This window comes from Barbus barbus (genome assembly GCF_936440315.1).
Source record: "Barbus barbus genome assembly, chromosome: 15".
Classification (NCBI taxonomy): domain Eukaryota; kingdom Metazoa; phylum Chordata; class Actinopteri; order Cypriniformes; family Cyprinidae; genus Barbus; species Barbus barbus.
In genome coordinates this window covers 3,933,106-3,948,587 of record NC_136743.1, presented here as the reverse complement: position 1 = coordinate 3,948,587, position 15,482 = coordinate 3,933,106, and the positions used below count along the sequence as shown (strand labels likewise).

Here is a 15,482-nt window from a genome sequence, read left to right as displayed (position 1 = left end):
AAATATATTCACAGTTGCACTTCAGTTTAAATATTTTTTCTTGCATTACAGTAATACAGTAACAATTTAAATAACAGTACAATAACAGTACAATAACAGTTTTTTGCATTGTTAAATTTCTTTTTTCTTTTGATTTTTGGGGTGAAATATGACCCGGACGTTTCTCGATTCACATCTCAACAGTGGCGATATCTCAGAGCTCGCCTGTTTCCCGCAATAACTTCAGCGTTGAAGACTGAATGTCCGTAGTGCTGTGCTCTTCAATCATCTCATGGACTCCAGTGTTGTTCAGAAACGGACAGCTTTTATCAGACTCGTTGGTCAGCGTAACACTAACACGATCACTGAATCTCGACCGTCATGCGCTCAGTGATTAGATATACCTCAGATATTGTGACTTTTTTATATATAAATATATCTAAAGTATTTTATTCTGTTTTGTGGTAGCAATATAATTTAATATCCAGCTGCTTTTCTGTGATTTACGGAGATTTTCTACTGCTTTAGTTTTTAACAGAAGGTGCTCTGAATTTGATTGCCAGGTGCTCGTTGCTTTTCAAAGTCTTTAGCTTTGAGTCCGGCCATCCGCAGGTTCAATGGCTTCTGAGGTTCAGATGAACTGTTCTGAGGACATACAAACCTTCCTCACTTGTGTTTGATTTAGGTTACGTTTGTTTGTTTGTTTTATGTGGTACATGTATCTTCTCTCGTCTCCATCTTATCAATTGTATTAAGTTGGATTTCTCTATCAAATCAGGGATTTGAAATATAAAGTATTGCAGTGCAAGTTGTGCAAATTTAGTTGAAGCCAAACTTTGTATGCTATCAGGTGTTGACGTGTGATGTATATAAATAACTTCATCAGATCTGCTAACTGATGTAGTTGAAGCATCTTTTAATCTTGTTCTATTTCTCTTTCACATAAATAAACCCTGAAGAAGTGTTCGTATGTTAGGACTACCTGAGGAGATTTCCCATGATCCTTTGCCGGCTTTGTGTGGGCTGGCTTCTCATGAAGGATCAGGAATGATGGAGGTCTGTTGAGTTTTTTTTTTACTGCTGCTAATGTAGTAAATGTATGTTGTGTTGCCCCAGTTTGGGTCATTTCAGATTCTGCTGCCATGTTCAGTATTTTGTTGAATTAAAAATTACCCATGTTTATCACTTACATGTCTTTTGTGTCTTTTGCTTTTAAGACATAGTGGCTTTTAGTGAATAATTAGATGTATGTACAAAAAAAAAAAAGCATAAATGCATAACACAAATAAAAGGAAAGGCCATCACTGCCGGTCTATATATATATATATATATATATTATTAATAATAATAATATTATTATTAGAAATGTCTATCGTGTTTGTTTAGATATTCCTCAATGTCCCAAAACCAAAAATGTATTTTTGACCATTTTTTAATGCCGGAAATGGGTAAAAAACCATTTGTCAATGAGTCAAATCTAGTGTAGACAAACACATTTTTTCCTAATAATGCAGCCTTTCATGCAATTATTAATTATACAAAAAAAAAACACATTAAAAATCCACTGTGCTTATGAGGCTTCAGTAATTAAGCTTTTCGTGTTCAGTTGTCGTGACTCTGTCCAGCACTAGAGGGCAGTATGTGTTCATCTGATCTCTGAACACTCAGGACAGGAAGTGGCAGATGTTGACTGCAAGGTTAGTAGACAGGACATATGGACAGTCCCAAATAATTAATACCCGCAGATATATCTCGCCAGAGTCCTCTGTCCCTGTAAGGATCTACAATAACACAGCAGGAATGACAAATGACTGAAATCCTCAGAGATCATCGGAGAGTCACAACACAATCTGCTTAAAATATATATACAGTGCCCTCCAAAGGTATTGGAACAGTAAAGACAAAATTGCTCTGTTGGCTGTGGATTCGAGTCATTTACAAATATGATTAAAAGATGAATATGAGACAAAACTACAGAATGTCACATTTTATTATTGGGTGATTCAACACAGATGTTTTACCAGCTAAGAAGTTCAGCACTTTTAGAGTTTGATCCCTCGATCTGATGTGAGCATAAGTATTGGAGCAGTTGCCTCACAGGTCTTTCTAAGTGATCAGCTGTGTCCTGTTGCATTAATTCTTCAGATATTAAAAGCAGGGAATGTGTCGAATCAGTTATATCCATTATTTCTGTATTCTGAATCTTGCATTCGATGATGATACACACAAACCAGGATGAAGATGAGGGAGCTGACTTTGAGAGAAAAACAAGCAAATTGGATGCTAAAAGAAAAGAGGAAGTCAATTAGAGCTCTAGCAAAAACAAAGGGCATGGAGAAATCAAGAGTTTAGAAACCACCAGCAACCAACATGACCTGATCGGCTGAGAAAACAACAGGAGTTGATGACAGACAAATCATAAAAGCTGGGTTGATGCTCTGACAATCTACTGTCCTCAGGAGACTTTGACACAGAATTACAGATGCTACACAGCAAGATACAAACCTCTGACCAGCACCAAAAATAGAAAGGAAAGATTAGAGTTTGCAAAAAAGCACAAAGGTGAGCCAGAAGAGTTTGGAACTGTGTTTATGGACCGATGAGACAAAGATGAAGCTTTATCTAAGTGACGGGAAAGAAAAAATGTGGAGAAAAAAAAAGGAACTGCAAATGATCCCAAACATAGATCCTCATCTGTAAAGCATGGTGGAGGTGGTGTCATGGCATGGGCATGCATGGCTGTCTCTGGAACAGGCCCTCTCAACTTTACTGATGACTTAATGTATGATGACAGTAGCAGAATGAATTTGGAAGGGTACAAAACCATCTTGCCTACCAATATTCAAGAAAATGTCACCAGATTCATTGGGAAGTGCTTCATATTGCATCAGGACAATGACCCAAAACACCCTGCCAGTTCAGTCAAGGAATTTATAAGGGCAAAGAAATGGGAAGTCTTAGATTGCCCAAGTCAATCTCCAGATTTAAATCTGATTAAACATGAATTTCACCAGCTGGAGAGGAAAGTAAAGGCAGAAACTCCCCAAAACAAGCAACAATTGGAATTGGCTGCATTAAAGGCTGGGAAAAGCATTTCAAAGGATGAGAGCAAGAGTCTGGTGATGTCTATGGGTCACAGACTCACTGCTGTGATTGTGTGCAAGGGATCTGCAACTAAATAATAGCTTTTAATCTTTTATATCTGCCTTATGTTCAACTGACCCAATACTTATGCTCACATCAATGAGTGGGATGAACTCTAGAAGTGCTGTTGTTTTTATTTGGTAAAACATATGTGTTGAAATGGCTAATAATAAAATGTGACATTCTGTAGTTTTGTCTCATATTCATCTTTTAATCATATTTGTAAATTTCTTGACTCCACAGCCAACAGAGCAATTTGTCTTTACTGTTCCAATACTTATGGAGGGCACTGTACTAACAAGATCTTTCCTTGGGCATAAGTGTTTTAGTATATTTATCAAAAATTACTGTATGAAAATCATTTAATCTATTATCTACGGTTCATCTATATCTGGAACTTACACAAATTAAGGCCTAAAAAGGTCTTAAATTCATAAAGTTAAATACTGCATGTATTGCAAAAAAAAAAAAAAAAATCCTCAGAATGGTTGCCTTGTTTTCCAATACAAATATACAAACATCCTTAAGCCAAGATATATTTACTTGATGTCAACTGAACACATGAAGTCTTGTTTTCTGAGAAACTGGGCACAAGTAAGTGATTTTATGCTTAAAACAAAAGCTAAATATATGTGAGGTATTAAAACTTGTTTTTCCATTTAAATGACTAAATGTGAATGTAATTAAGTTGATTTTTATGAGCCCATTGGCAGATATTCTTGTTTTAATCATAAACTTCATTTTGATAAATTTCTCAGAAAACAAGATTTTTTATCTTTGTCATTTTGCTTCTCAAGTAAATGTTTCTTGATTTAAAAATCCAAAATTGTAGTGTTTGAAGCAGAGCTATTCAAATCTTACTCACACTCACACACACACACATACATATATATGAGAGCTTTTTAAAAAAAATCCTAATTTTACTGTGATTCATCCTGCACTCACTCGTTTTGACCAATCAGAGTCTCTCTAGAATGATAAGGTCCCGCCCACTGATGACTGGCAATAGCAAGTTGCAAATCATAGTTTGTGGCTTTTACATAAACTGAAGGCTATTGGCTTTTGCAAAAAAATAAATAAATAAATAAAAACCCTTAATGTGTCCCGCCTCCACTTCTCCTTTGAATAGGAAGTATGTTAATACAGGAAATACAGCTGCACTTGTCAAGCCATTTAAAAGTAGTGCACACTTGTGCACTAGATTCCAAGATTTCTGAAGTCTCAGTTTTGTGTGAGAAACAAACCAAAATTGAAATCTTTGTTTAAGCAAAATCTACTGCAACTCTCAAATCTCTCCATTACACACATTTCAGCTGGCTTGACGTGTTTACAACATGCTTTAAGCAGAAAGAAAACATCCCTCAGAATAGAAACAAAGTGATAAGTGACACAGACAATGAGATGAGAAATAACATGTTAGCTAACAATTTGCATTTTAATAATATGCAAATTAAGGCTATTGTTGTAGAGTGGAATACTTTTAACACTTTTTAATGGCTATACTTCATGTCAAAGTCATGACTTGGTCGTATTTCTTATGCATGAATATTCAAGATTAAATAATGGCCAGAAAAAAAGAACAACAAAAATGGGCTGTTTCAGGAAAAGTCTCTTTCTGAATTCAGTGGACATCAGCGGAGCTTCGGGTCAGGATTTTTCCAAACCTTTCTAAGCCAGCACTGCACCAACAGATGGATGGCGTTAATTGCATTTTTCCTTTCTTCTATGGCGGATTATTATGATCATATTATGATTTTTTTTTTTTTTTTTTTTTGGAAGATGGTGCTGTACACATTTTCTTTTGTATTTCAAGAATTGGAAACACATTTCCGGCTGTAGTGTTCCATGATCTCCTCATATGAACGTTTATTCATTCATGCATTTGTTTAAGGATAAGTTATTATTTCCTATTCCTCAACATTCAAATATTCTTTATGCATACATCATATATTTTTGTTTATCTCCCAAAAGTCTACTTGTTATTTGTAGTTTCTATTGTGTTTTTTTTTTTTTTTTTGCTAACTTAATCAGAAGGTGGGACCAATTAAGTGGAGCTTTTCCATCATTAGCACAGGGTGACCATGGCAACGGGAACACAAACACATGTATCCTGATTAAGAGTGTTCACATCCTTAAATCCAGGAAGTGAACAAACTTAATCAGTCACTCCTCTGGGTCTAATCTAGTACTAATCACATTTACCCACTGATTGCGTTCTTCTGTGCTCCAAATAAAAAATACCAAAGCACTTTCTGTTTTTATTTTCTTTTAAAAAAATTACCCCATTTTTTGTTAATTTAGATTGGTTATATAGAAGATGAGAGAAGCATGTGCCTGTGTATGTAATTAGTTATAGTGCATTTTAATCTGTAATAATGGGTTTCCTGTCGAGCTTAATCCCAGCCACATGTTCAGATGTTTAAACATCAGATCAGTTACGCAGACACATTCATTAAAGTGGATTTCTTTAAAGCGATCCAGAGACACAAAGAATTCAAATGAAAGCATGTGCAGAAACTGAATGGAGAAACAAAAAGTTGTAAAAATATATATATGGATAGCATAAAGTACAAACCAAATAATAAAAAAAGTATTTGTCTGAGAAATGCAAGCATGACAAATCAGGGAAAATATTACACAGTCATTGAAATTCTGAGGTGCCAAGTTCAAAATATTAAAATATTATGCTAAACATTCTGGCTATCACATAAAATAAAAAAGATGTTCCACCCATCACAATCATCCCATCATAAATTAAAAATATCCCAGCATTATTACTTTTTAAAGCACTTGAAGACATAATTTTTCCAATAGAATGTAAAAGTGGACATCAAAAACATCACCTTTCCGAAATGGAAAAGGCAGCTGCATTTGTATAAGACAGCAGTTTGGAGGTCTGTGACTGAGCGAACTGAAGCATGAGTGCATTTGCGTGTAATTAAAACAAGTGATTATTTTCCGCTGGGATTATCCTGGAGGTCCAGCTGGTCTGGAGGATTTGAACACCCTTACCCTGGGCTGGAGAAAGGGCAAACTCCCAGGGGACGAAGCCAAATTGGCTCCCTAACGAAGAGCTGAGAGCCCAAACGATGCACACGTTACAAAATCAACAAAAACTGCCCCACTGTTGAGAATGCAGCACCCATTTTTTGTTTCCACTAAAGAAAGGCTGGTCAAAATGGTGATTCATGTTCAGGAGACGGTCAGTAGCTGCTTACAATGAACTTAAATAGGGCCAAGAAATGATGGTGTTTGGTGCTTGCCTATAGTTAAATGACTATTTTTTTTACTTTTTTTTCTCAGAACTGAGTTTATCTCACATTTCTGATTTTTTTTCTTCTTAGTTTACATCTTGTAGTTGTAATTCAGTTTTTTTGTTTTTTTTTTGTCTCATAATTCTTGAATGATTTTTTTTTTTTGTTCCACCATGGTATAAAAATACAAATTGCAACTCAGACTTTTTTCTTTGCAATTCTTAGTTTTTTCATATATAAACTTGTGAGTTGTGTTGTGAGTTAAAAATTAGCTATTTTTATTTTGTGGCAGAAACAAGTCTTTGTACTATCCTACCACTAGAAACTAGCTAAATAAACCTTTAGCATATTTAATTTTCAACTTTTATCTTCTAGCAAAATGTACAAAAATATTGAGGATTTCTCTTGTTTACAAGACATTTAAATGTGTCCCTATATGTAACAAATTATAGTTCACATCTGTGATGCAAACTTATGGCTATTTAAAACACAGTTTATTCAATATGTCATGCCCCAACATCCTGTTTCATGGAAGCGTCACAGGCAAGAAAACCTAATCAAACAATGCCATGCTTCCTCATTATATCATTCTGGGCATTCAGCTGATGCAATTTGTGGGTCAATGTAACTTGACAAAATGAGATGGCAAATGTGTGAATTTCATCCATCCCTCAGTCCATCAGAATTTTATTAAAATGTACGCATGAGAACTTTTTATTGTGTTTCAGGTTCCATAAATGCCCCTTGAAATTAAATACAACAGAGAGAACATTTTGTGGAAAGGAAAGCTTTGTTTCATATAAAAAGGAGTAGAATACAGAAATTGATATACCTGTACACTGTGATGTTGATGATACATCTGTACTTTTCTTTCCATTTCCTTATGTACATTATATATTATATATATTCCTGGAAATAAACAGCGATGAGGTTATGAGTAATTAGGACACTGAACATGTTCTGTGATCCAGACTGAAGCATTTCAGTGTACAACATAATGATAAAAAGCCCTTAAATAAAACATAAGAGCTGAAGGTAATTTCAGCTGATTCAAATTTTGTATGAAACATAGTTGTATATCCATTTTAATTCAGTTCATTCATAATTTTACTGCTGTGAGGTTAGTGAAACAGGATATTTAACCCAAAACAATTTAGGCGATCTTTATCCACTGGGAATTGATTGAATCATTAAAAGTAGGCGTTGCATGTCAAAATGGAGCAAAGCTGTTGGAGAGAATGGGTTGAGAAATACATGACATCAGCCACGAAAGTTGTTTCATTTTGTTGAAAGATTACATAGATTCTTCCTTTGGAATAACATGCACCAGTTGTGCATAATAAAATCAGGAACATGTACATGTATTTACCCAAGTAGTCCATTTTGATTTCACATTAAACCATTTTAAAACACAGTTTCCTGCCTGTGTTCAACAAGAAAACAACAATTCCTCAAGCGCTGATAAAAATGCAAAATCATTCACTTTGTTTGAGGAAATTTCCACTGTAGTCATTCGAACTGCATTTAGGGGCCTTTTCCTTACACCAATACTCTCATCAAGTGTAAAAAAGTGATAACATTCCTCACTTAATCCTGAGCAATGAAAAACTCAGGGAAAAACTACATGTGGCCGTTAAGCTTTATAGCAAACAACCAAAATAACATCTGTGCAATATTAGAGTTTCAATATGTGCAACACATCTGAGCTAAAATACATTCTCTACCTGAAAATTTAGTGTGTGCATCCTCACGTTGATATATCCATGTATTTTTGTCCATTTCCTATGATACTTTGTCATATTTTATGACAAAAACAACAGGTTGTCCAAACATTTTCTTACAGATTAAAAAAGTGAAATCTTGTTCTCATTTGGATTCTTCCTGTTTAGATTCGTTTACACACATCCAAACATGGTAAAAAAAAAAAAAAGCAAGCAAAGATGGGTTACTTAGAAAATAGTTCCTAAAGAAAGGTCTCGTCATACGTCTCACTGGATTGAGAGTCTGGTTTTGACATCTTGAACTGGTCACTAGGATCCTTTTTTGCAGCATCATATGACGGCGGAGAGCAAGATAAGTATGGCGGCCCCTTCTCGGGACCGTAGTGCTCTTTAATCATTGACGCTATGAGTCCTTCCCGCTCCAGAGCGCCGTCCTCTTCCAACCAGTGTGCGTCTTGGCTTATGTGCCTGTACAGGTAAGACGCCTGCTTCATATGCCTTCTAACCAGGTGCCGCCGGTAGGCTCGCTGGATCAGGGACACCGAAATCTCCTCCTGCTTGCGCCGCAGCGTTGTGGTGATGGGCTCATGGGATATCTTGGAAGGGTTCGCCATCATGAACTTCTCCTCCATTTGCTGCTTCAAAGCATCCATTTCTCCGGTCTCCCCGAGGACCCGCTTGGTGAAGGCAAACAGGATGTCCAAGCAGTGGATCCTGTCGCCGCTGACCATGGGTAGATCCATGTTGATGAGTTTGATTTTATTGGGTTTGGCGATCCTCAGAGGTTCAGAAAGGCTGTCGGCAAAACTCGAGAGTTTGGAGTACTCGATGAAGTGCGTGGCCTCAACGTCGAATTTCTCCCAAACCTCGTAGAACATCTCAAAGTCGTCCTCGCTCAGAGGTTCAGTGCTTTCCTCGGTGGCCACACTAAAGTTCTCCAGAATGATGGCAATGTACATGTTGACAACGATCAAGAAGGAAATGATGATGTAGCTGACAAAGAAAGTGATCCCTACTGAGGGATTGCCGCAGTTGCCCTTGGTATTGGTTCCGGTGTTGATGTAACTCGAGCTGCATTCTTCCGGAGAGTTGTTGAGAATGGGATCCAGTAGGTTATCCCAACCGGCCGACGTGGTGATCTGGAAAAGGCAGATCATGCTGTTCCCGAAGGTTTCGAAGTTGAACATGTCGTCAATCCCGCCTTGCTTCTTTACATAGGCGAAGTTCGCCATGCCAAAAATGGCATAGATGAACATGACCAGGAAGAGCAGGAGGCCGATGTTGAACAATGCCGGCAGCGACATCATTAAGGCAAAAAGTAACGTCCTTATTCCTTTAGCTGCTCGTATTAGTCTGAGAACTCGTCCTATTCTTGCCAACCGGATCACTCGAAACAGAGTTGGGGACACAAAGTATTTTTCTATTATGTCAGCAAGGACGATTCCTATGAGGAAGGACAAATTAAAACCAAATATCAACACAAAGAAGTTGGACTCTCTTGAAAATCTCTTGAAGAATTGAGAAATGGCACTACGCACATCTCAGATCACAACAACCCAGTTGAAAAGACAAGCTGGTGTCTCTGCAAAGTTTCTTAACTAACTTAACCAAACCAGCAATCCTTCTTTGGCTTCACCATAATGGTGACCAGATGGACCCATACCAAAGTGCTAACCAGTATAAACCAAGTTGGTCTTTTCAGCAGGGAAGTATCTTGAATTAGCCACACGTACCACTTACCAGACTGTAAAGTCGTGCACTTACCAACGATGGACAGAATAACCACTACAAAGTCAAATATGTTCCAACTAATGGTGAAGAAATAACAGCGGAGGGCAAATAGCTTGATGAGGCATTCGGTGGTAAAGATGACAATGAAGGCCAGGTTGATGTTATTGAGGACGGTCTCCATGCGAGCAGATTGTTCATCGGACTCGACCATCATGGTTACCATGTTGAGAATAATGAGCATCATTATAATGATGTCAAAGGCTTGCTTGGACACCAAGTCGAAGAAGAATGCTTGTAAAATGTTCTAGATGGAAATGCGAAAATTAGAAAGAGAATTCAGTAAGATTTTTAGTTACAAAAATGTTAAAAATCATCATCTTACCACTGGTCTTGGAATTGGCTTCTGTGGCTTTTTCGATCCAAGTTTCTTCATCGCGTTGTAGTACTTTTTCTGCTCTTCGGTCATGAATATATCCTGGCTACCTTAAGTACAGAGAACAACCAGCTGTTATTATTTTCATGGAACACAATAAATGTACACGAAATGCTTTTGGAAGAGAAGTACATCTTAAACACCTATCATTCTTTTCTGTTGATTGAAGTTATCGATGATGACACCGATGAACAGATTTAAGGTAAAGAAGGATCCAAAAATGATGAAAATGACAAAGTAGAGGTACATGTAGAGGTTTATCTCTTTGACGGGCTGCTCCTCAACCTGACAAACAAGAACAATATAAATCTTAGAAACTCACAAAGATGGTTTTCCAGACAGCCTACAGCTCTAAAATGAAGTTTTTCAATGGTTCTTTGCAGCACCTAGGGTGAACGCCTCTTCTTATCAAGATACATTTTTCTAGCACTGGCTAACGGAGTTACTAGTTGGTTCTCTGGAGGTTAAAAAGTTCCAGGGTTTTCAAAGAACTCTCTTTTAATTGGAACAATTATCTTGAAGATTATTATAGTTCGTAGTCAAGGTTGTTGTTTTGTGAATTTGGATGTAACTTGTAAGTCATTCATTTCAGGAATGAAGAACATGCTTACTTCACGGGAATCGACGGCAGCATACATGATTTCCATCCAACCTTTGAATGTTGCCTGAAAAACAAAATATTTAAGAATGCTTGAGTGTCCATCTAAAATAGAAAGATTGTCGTTTATTCAAATACATGTTCTGCTTCTAGGTAAGCACATTTCTTTCTATGCCTGACCATAGCGAAACTTGGCTTTTTTGTCTGTGGTAATTACGCATTTAAGTTTCATATCTTCTGTAAAGACAAAGAATTGTGACTCACCAAGAGTCAGCATGAACGCCATTAAGCTATTTTTGGATGTTGTTGCCATGGTTACATAAATTATAACCTGTGGTGATTGAGAGACTGTTCCTAGGGGTAAATGATAGGTTAAGGCCCAGCGAGGAGTTGCAGGCCCCTAAAAAACTCTGGTTGCTTGGCTACCTTAACAAATACGATGATTCTACAGCACAGTCACCAAAAGTCCTTCTTGGACTGAAATGTTCAAGATGACCAGAGTTCAGAATAAGAATTGGCTCTCTTTTGAATAATGAGTGTGAATTTGAATTGGAATGGAACAGTGTCAGAAATGATCTTTTCCATTTTATAATTTCCAAAATGTCCTTAAATTTATATTTGCCAAAATTTCCTTAAATGTATCTTTTATTTTATTTATCATATTAAAATTTATTTGAATAGGGACCATGTACAATTTTAACATAAATGTTTCCATTTCATGCATTGTACCGAATTTAGCCAATGGCTAGTTTTCATCCACAGTCCCTTGGCAGGTAATCATAATCATAGTTAAACATAAAAACATAAAACAACAAACACATACAATACAGTAATACTTATACACATCCTATCAGAGCCAAAAAAGAACAGTGAAGATAACGTTCAGTTAAACCACAACAATGTCAGTGTTTACAGAGTTGAGTTGATTTTAAATAAGATTTTAGTTTTAGTTTAAAAATGTCAATAAATGTGCACATCCTTATGTCTTCCGGTAGAGTGTTCCAATGAATAATAGCTTTTTCACTGAGAAAGATGATAATCCAAAGGCAGAGTGGCGAAAAGGAACACAATCACTTGTAGATGATGATCTGGTAGATCATACAGAGTCTGTAGTGTTGTCTTTTATGTCAAATACTTGAATTTAGCCAATTACTTCAACACAATTTTTATCAACATCAACAAAAAGCCACCTTTACACTACAAAGGTGGATAAGAAGCTGCATAACAGATTTAGTTCATTTGCTTTAGTTTTTAATTTAGTTAATTTAATTTAAAGCAGTTTTTGCTCTCTTCTCTTAAATTTTTTTTTCTTTCATTTTGGTGGAATTTTTGCCCCATGCTCCCATTAATTTATGACCCTAGAATGAAATGACAGGAAGAGGAATTTATTGAAGTAAAAAATAATAATAATAATTTTTACAGTGATATTACAGATGCATTTCATAGGTTCAACACAAGTTTTGCGACAAAACATGAATAATCACATCATTAAATTGAACTAATTGTGCCTATTTATTCTCTGATGTGTAGAATACATTTTTCTAAAAGAGACATATTCCTAGACCCTTAGTTTAGTACTAAAACTATCAATACTAGTTCAGTATTTGGTTAAAGCTGCAGCCCGTAACTTTTGTTTGGTTAAAAATAATCCGAAATCAATATAAAGTACATAAACAGCCAGTGTTCAAACCTATCACCTTACTTTAGCCCGATTCACAACGGTTAGTTTATAATAATGTTTTCTAATTTGAGTGGTACAGGTAGGTTTTCGTGGAAAATTCGAGCATGGCATTGCGTCATTACGTCACGTCTGTAAACAAGTTTTCCCGGCTAGTAGGCTATCGCATGTTACATTTACATTTATTCATTTAGCTGACGCTTTTTATCCAAAGCGACTTACAATTGCTATATATGTCAGAGGTCGCACGCCTCTGGAGCAACTGTTAACGGTTAAGTGTCTTGCTCAGGGACACATTGGTGTCTCACAGTGGATTCGAACCCGGGTCTCTCACACCAAAGGCATGTATCTTATGTTATATTATGTATATTATGTGTTTATGAAACACGTGTGAATGAATTTAAATTATATTCCAGTTTTAAATGTGTTTCTGATTACAGATAGCCTGGGATTACACAAGATTTGTATTTTAAAGAAAACTAGTTGGAAGGGAGCATAGTTTGCTTTTTGGGTTAAAATAATTTCTTAATATGAAATTTGAATTATGACAATTAGATATTAGACTGTACAGAAATTGAAATCTACACGCTAATACACACTATACTCATAGTCACGCAATGCTGATGTTGTTAACATTAATAATTTGAGAACAAAGTATAACAATGATAATACTTTGCACATGTGATATGAGCTAACTGATCTTTAGAATAAATCACCATTGGTAGCGCGATTTATTGTAATGTTTTTTCCTCAGTTGGTCAGAACAAAGTGGCAGACTTGTTACTTGTTCAGATGGCAATATATGGTGAAAATTCTTATTTGGGTCATATATTCCAAGACATAGGCTAGAATCTGTTATTCTGAAGTACAGTAAATATCCACACCAGTGCAGTGACTGACAACTACACATTCACCTCAAAACATTAGATTCATCCGCGCTGGAGCCGTGCCGGAACACCGGATCACAACCCCAGGCACGGAAGATAATTCCGCAAGAAACTGCAATTCCATGTTTTCAAACAGAGATGGCGACAAAGAGGCAAAAGTTACGGACTGCAGCTTTAAATACACAGTTAGCAAGGCCATCAAAACAGTTTGCAATGGTTAAAAATTTTTATATTGGATATTTATGTTGATATTTTATTTCTGAAAATAAATATTGACATTAAAATATTTTGTACAAATGTTTCTACCCCATGTTTTTATGTATAATAATGTGAACGAGTAATTCATACACAAATTTATACAAAAAAATATTAATCTGAATGCGTTCTTAAAACTATACTTACAGTTTGCATTTGAATTCTACTTCCTTAACCCTCATGTTGTATTCCAGTCATTTTGATTTTCTCTTTCTAAAACTTATTGTTAACCCTGTAGCTCACGTGGGGTATAACATTTTTGGGGGGGGATTTTTTTCTCACATTGTTACTTGTATGCTTTTTTCACTTTGACAAAAACATTGAATCCAATATTTGTTGATAATATGGCATAATAAAAGATATTTACAAGCAATTATTAAAAAGGCCGGTCTTTTGACTTTTTGGCAGCTCAGTAAAACCATTCTCAGCGCAATTCTGAATGGCACACATCCCTCAAGACACTCACCACCTGCAGAAGTGAGACGTATCCAAGGCCCACATTGTCGAAGTTGACTTTCACTTTGGTCCAGTAGAACTGGGTGTCATTCATGGCCTGGCAGTCACTCTTGTTGTTGACCAGGGTAACACTGTGAATGTATCCTGTCCTGTTGACACATTTCCCAAATTTCCCAGCGAATAGATTTACACCCATGATGCTAAATATGAGCCAGAATATCAGGCACACCAGCAGTACGTTCATGATGGACGGGATGGCCCCAATCAGTGCATTCACCACCACCTGGACAACAGGAATTTAGGATGTAATACCATACAGGAAGCAATCATAATGTAACTGCATGCAACCACAGCGCCAGATCACATACAGTCTCTCAAAGAAGTGAGTACACCCCTCACATTTAAAAAGTAAATATTTTGTTATATCTTTTCATGTGACAACACTGAAGAAATGACACTTTGCTACAATGTAAAGTAGTGAGTGTACAGCTTGTATAACAGTGTAAATTTGCTGTCCCCTCAAAATAACTCAACACACAGCCATTAATGTCTAAACCGCTGGCCACAAAAGTGAGTACACCCCTAAGTGAAAATGTCCAAATTGGGTCCAAAGTGCCAATATTTTGTGTGGCCACCATTATTTTCCAGCCCTGCCCTAACCCTCTTGGGCATGGAGCTCACCAGAGTTTCACAGGTTGCCACTGGAGTCCTCTTCCACTCCTCTATGACGACATCGTGGAGCTGGTGGATGTTAGAGACCTTGCGCACCTCCACCTTCCGTTTGAGGATGCCCCACAGATGCTCAATAGGGTTTAGGTCTGGAGACATGCTTGGCCAGTCCGTCACCTTTACCCTCAGCTTTTTTAGCAAGGCAGTGGTTGTCTTGGAGGTGTGTTTGGGGTTGTTATCATTTTGGAATACTGCCCTGCGGCCCAGTCTCTGCTTCAGTATGTCACAGTACATGTTGGCATTCATGGTTCCCTCAATGAACTGTAGCTCCCCAGTGCCGGCAGCACTCATGCAGCCCCAGACCATGACACTCCCACCACCATGCTTGACTGTAGGCAAGACACACTTGTCTTTGTACTCCTCACCTAGTTGCCGCCAACACAGACACCATCTGAACCAAATAAGTTTATCTTGGTCTCATGTCTTCAGCAAACTGTTTGCGGGCTTTCTTGTGCACCATCTTTGAAGAGGCTTCCTTCTGGGATGACCAAATTTGATGCAGTGTGTGGCATATGGTCTGAGCACTGACAGGCTGACCCTCCACCCCTTCAACCTCTGCAGCAATTCTGGCAGCACTCATACGTCTATTTCCAAACACAACCTCTGGATATGACGCT

General features: G+C 37.0%; 1 protein-coding gene across 1 annotated transcript in view; it reads right to left on the bottom strand.

Annotated features, from left to right (window-relative positions):
- Window positions 1–8,340: 8,340 nt before the first annotated feature.
- The window catches only part of LOC306880928 (sodium channel protein type 2 subunit alpha-like), a gene marked incomplete at both ends in the record, with an annotated part of 47,320 nt that continues 40,178 nt past the window's right edge, over window positions 8,341–15,482 (bottom strand). The window contains 6 exons of the mRNA XM_079434734.1: window positions 8,341–9,542; window positions 9,863–10,133; window positions 10,212–10,312; window positions 10,406–10,547; window positions 10,874–10,927; window positions 14,147–14,419. Of these exons, the coding sequence (XP_079290860.1) occupies window positions 8,341–9,542; window positions 9,863–10,133; window positions 10,212–10,312; window positions 10,406–10,547; window positions 10,874–10,927; window positions 14,147–14,419 (2,043 nt within the window). The remainder of the gene's footprint in view (window positions 9,543–9,862; window positions 10,134–10,211; window positions 10,313–10,405; window positions 10,548–10,873; window positions 10,928–14,146; window positions 14,420–15,482) is intronic.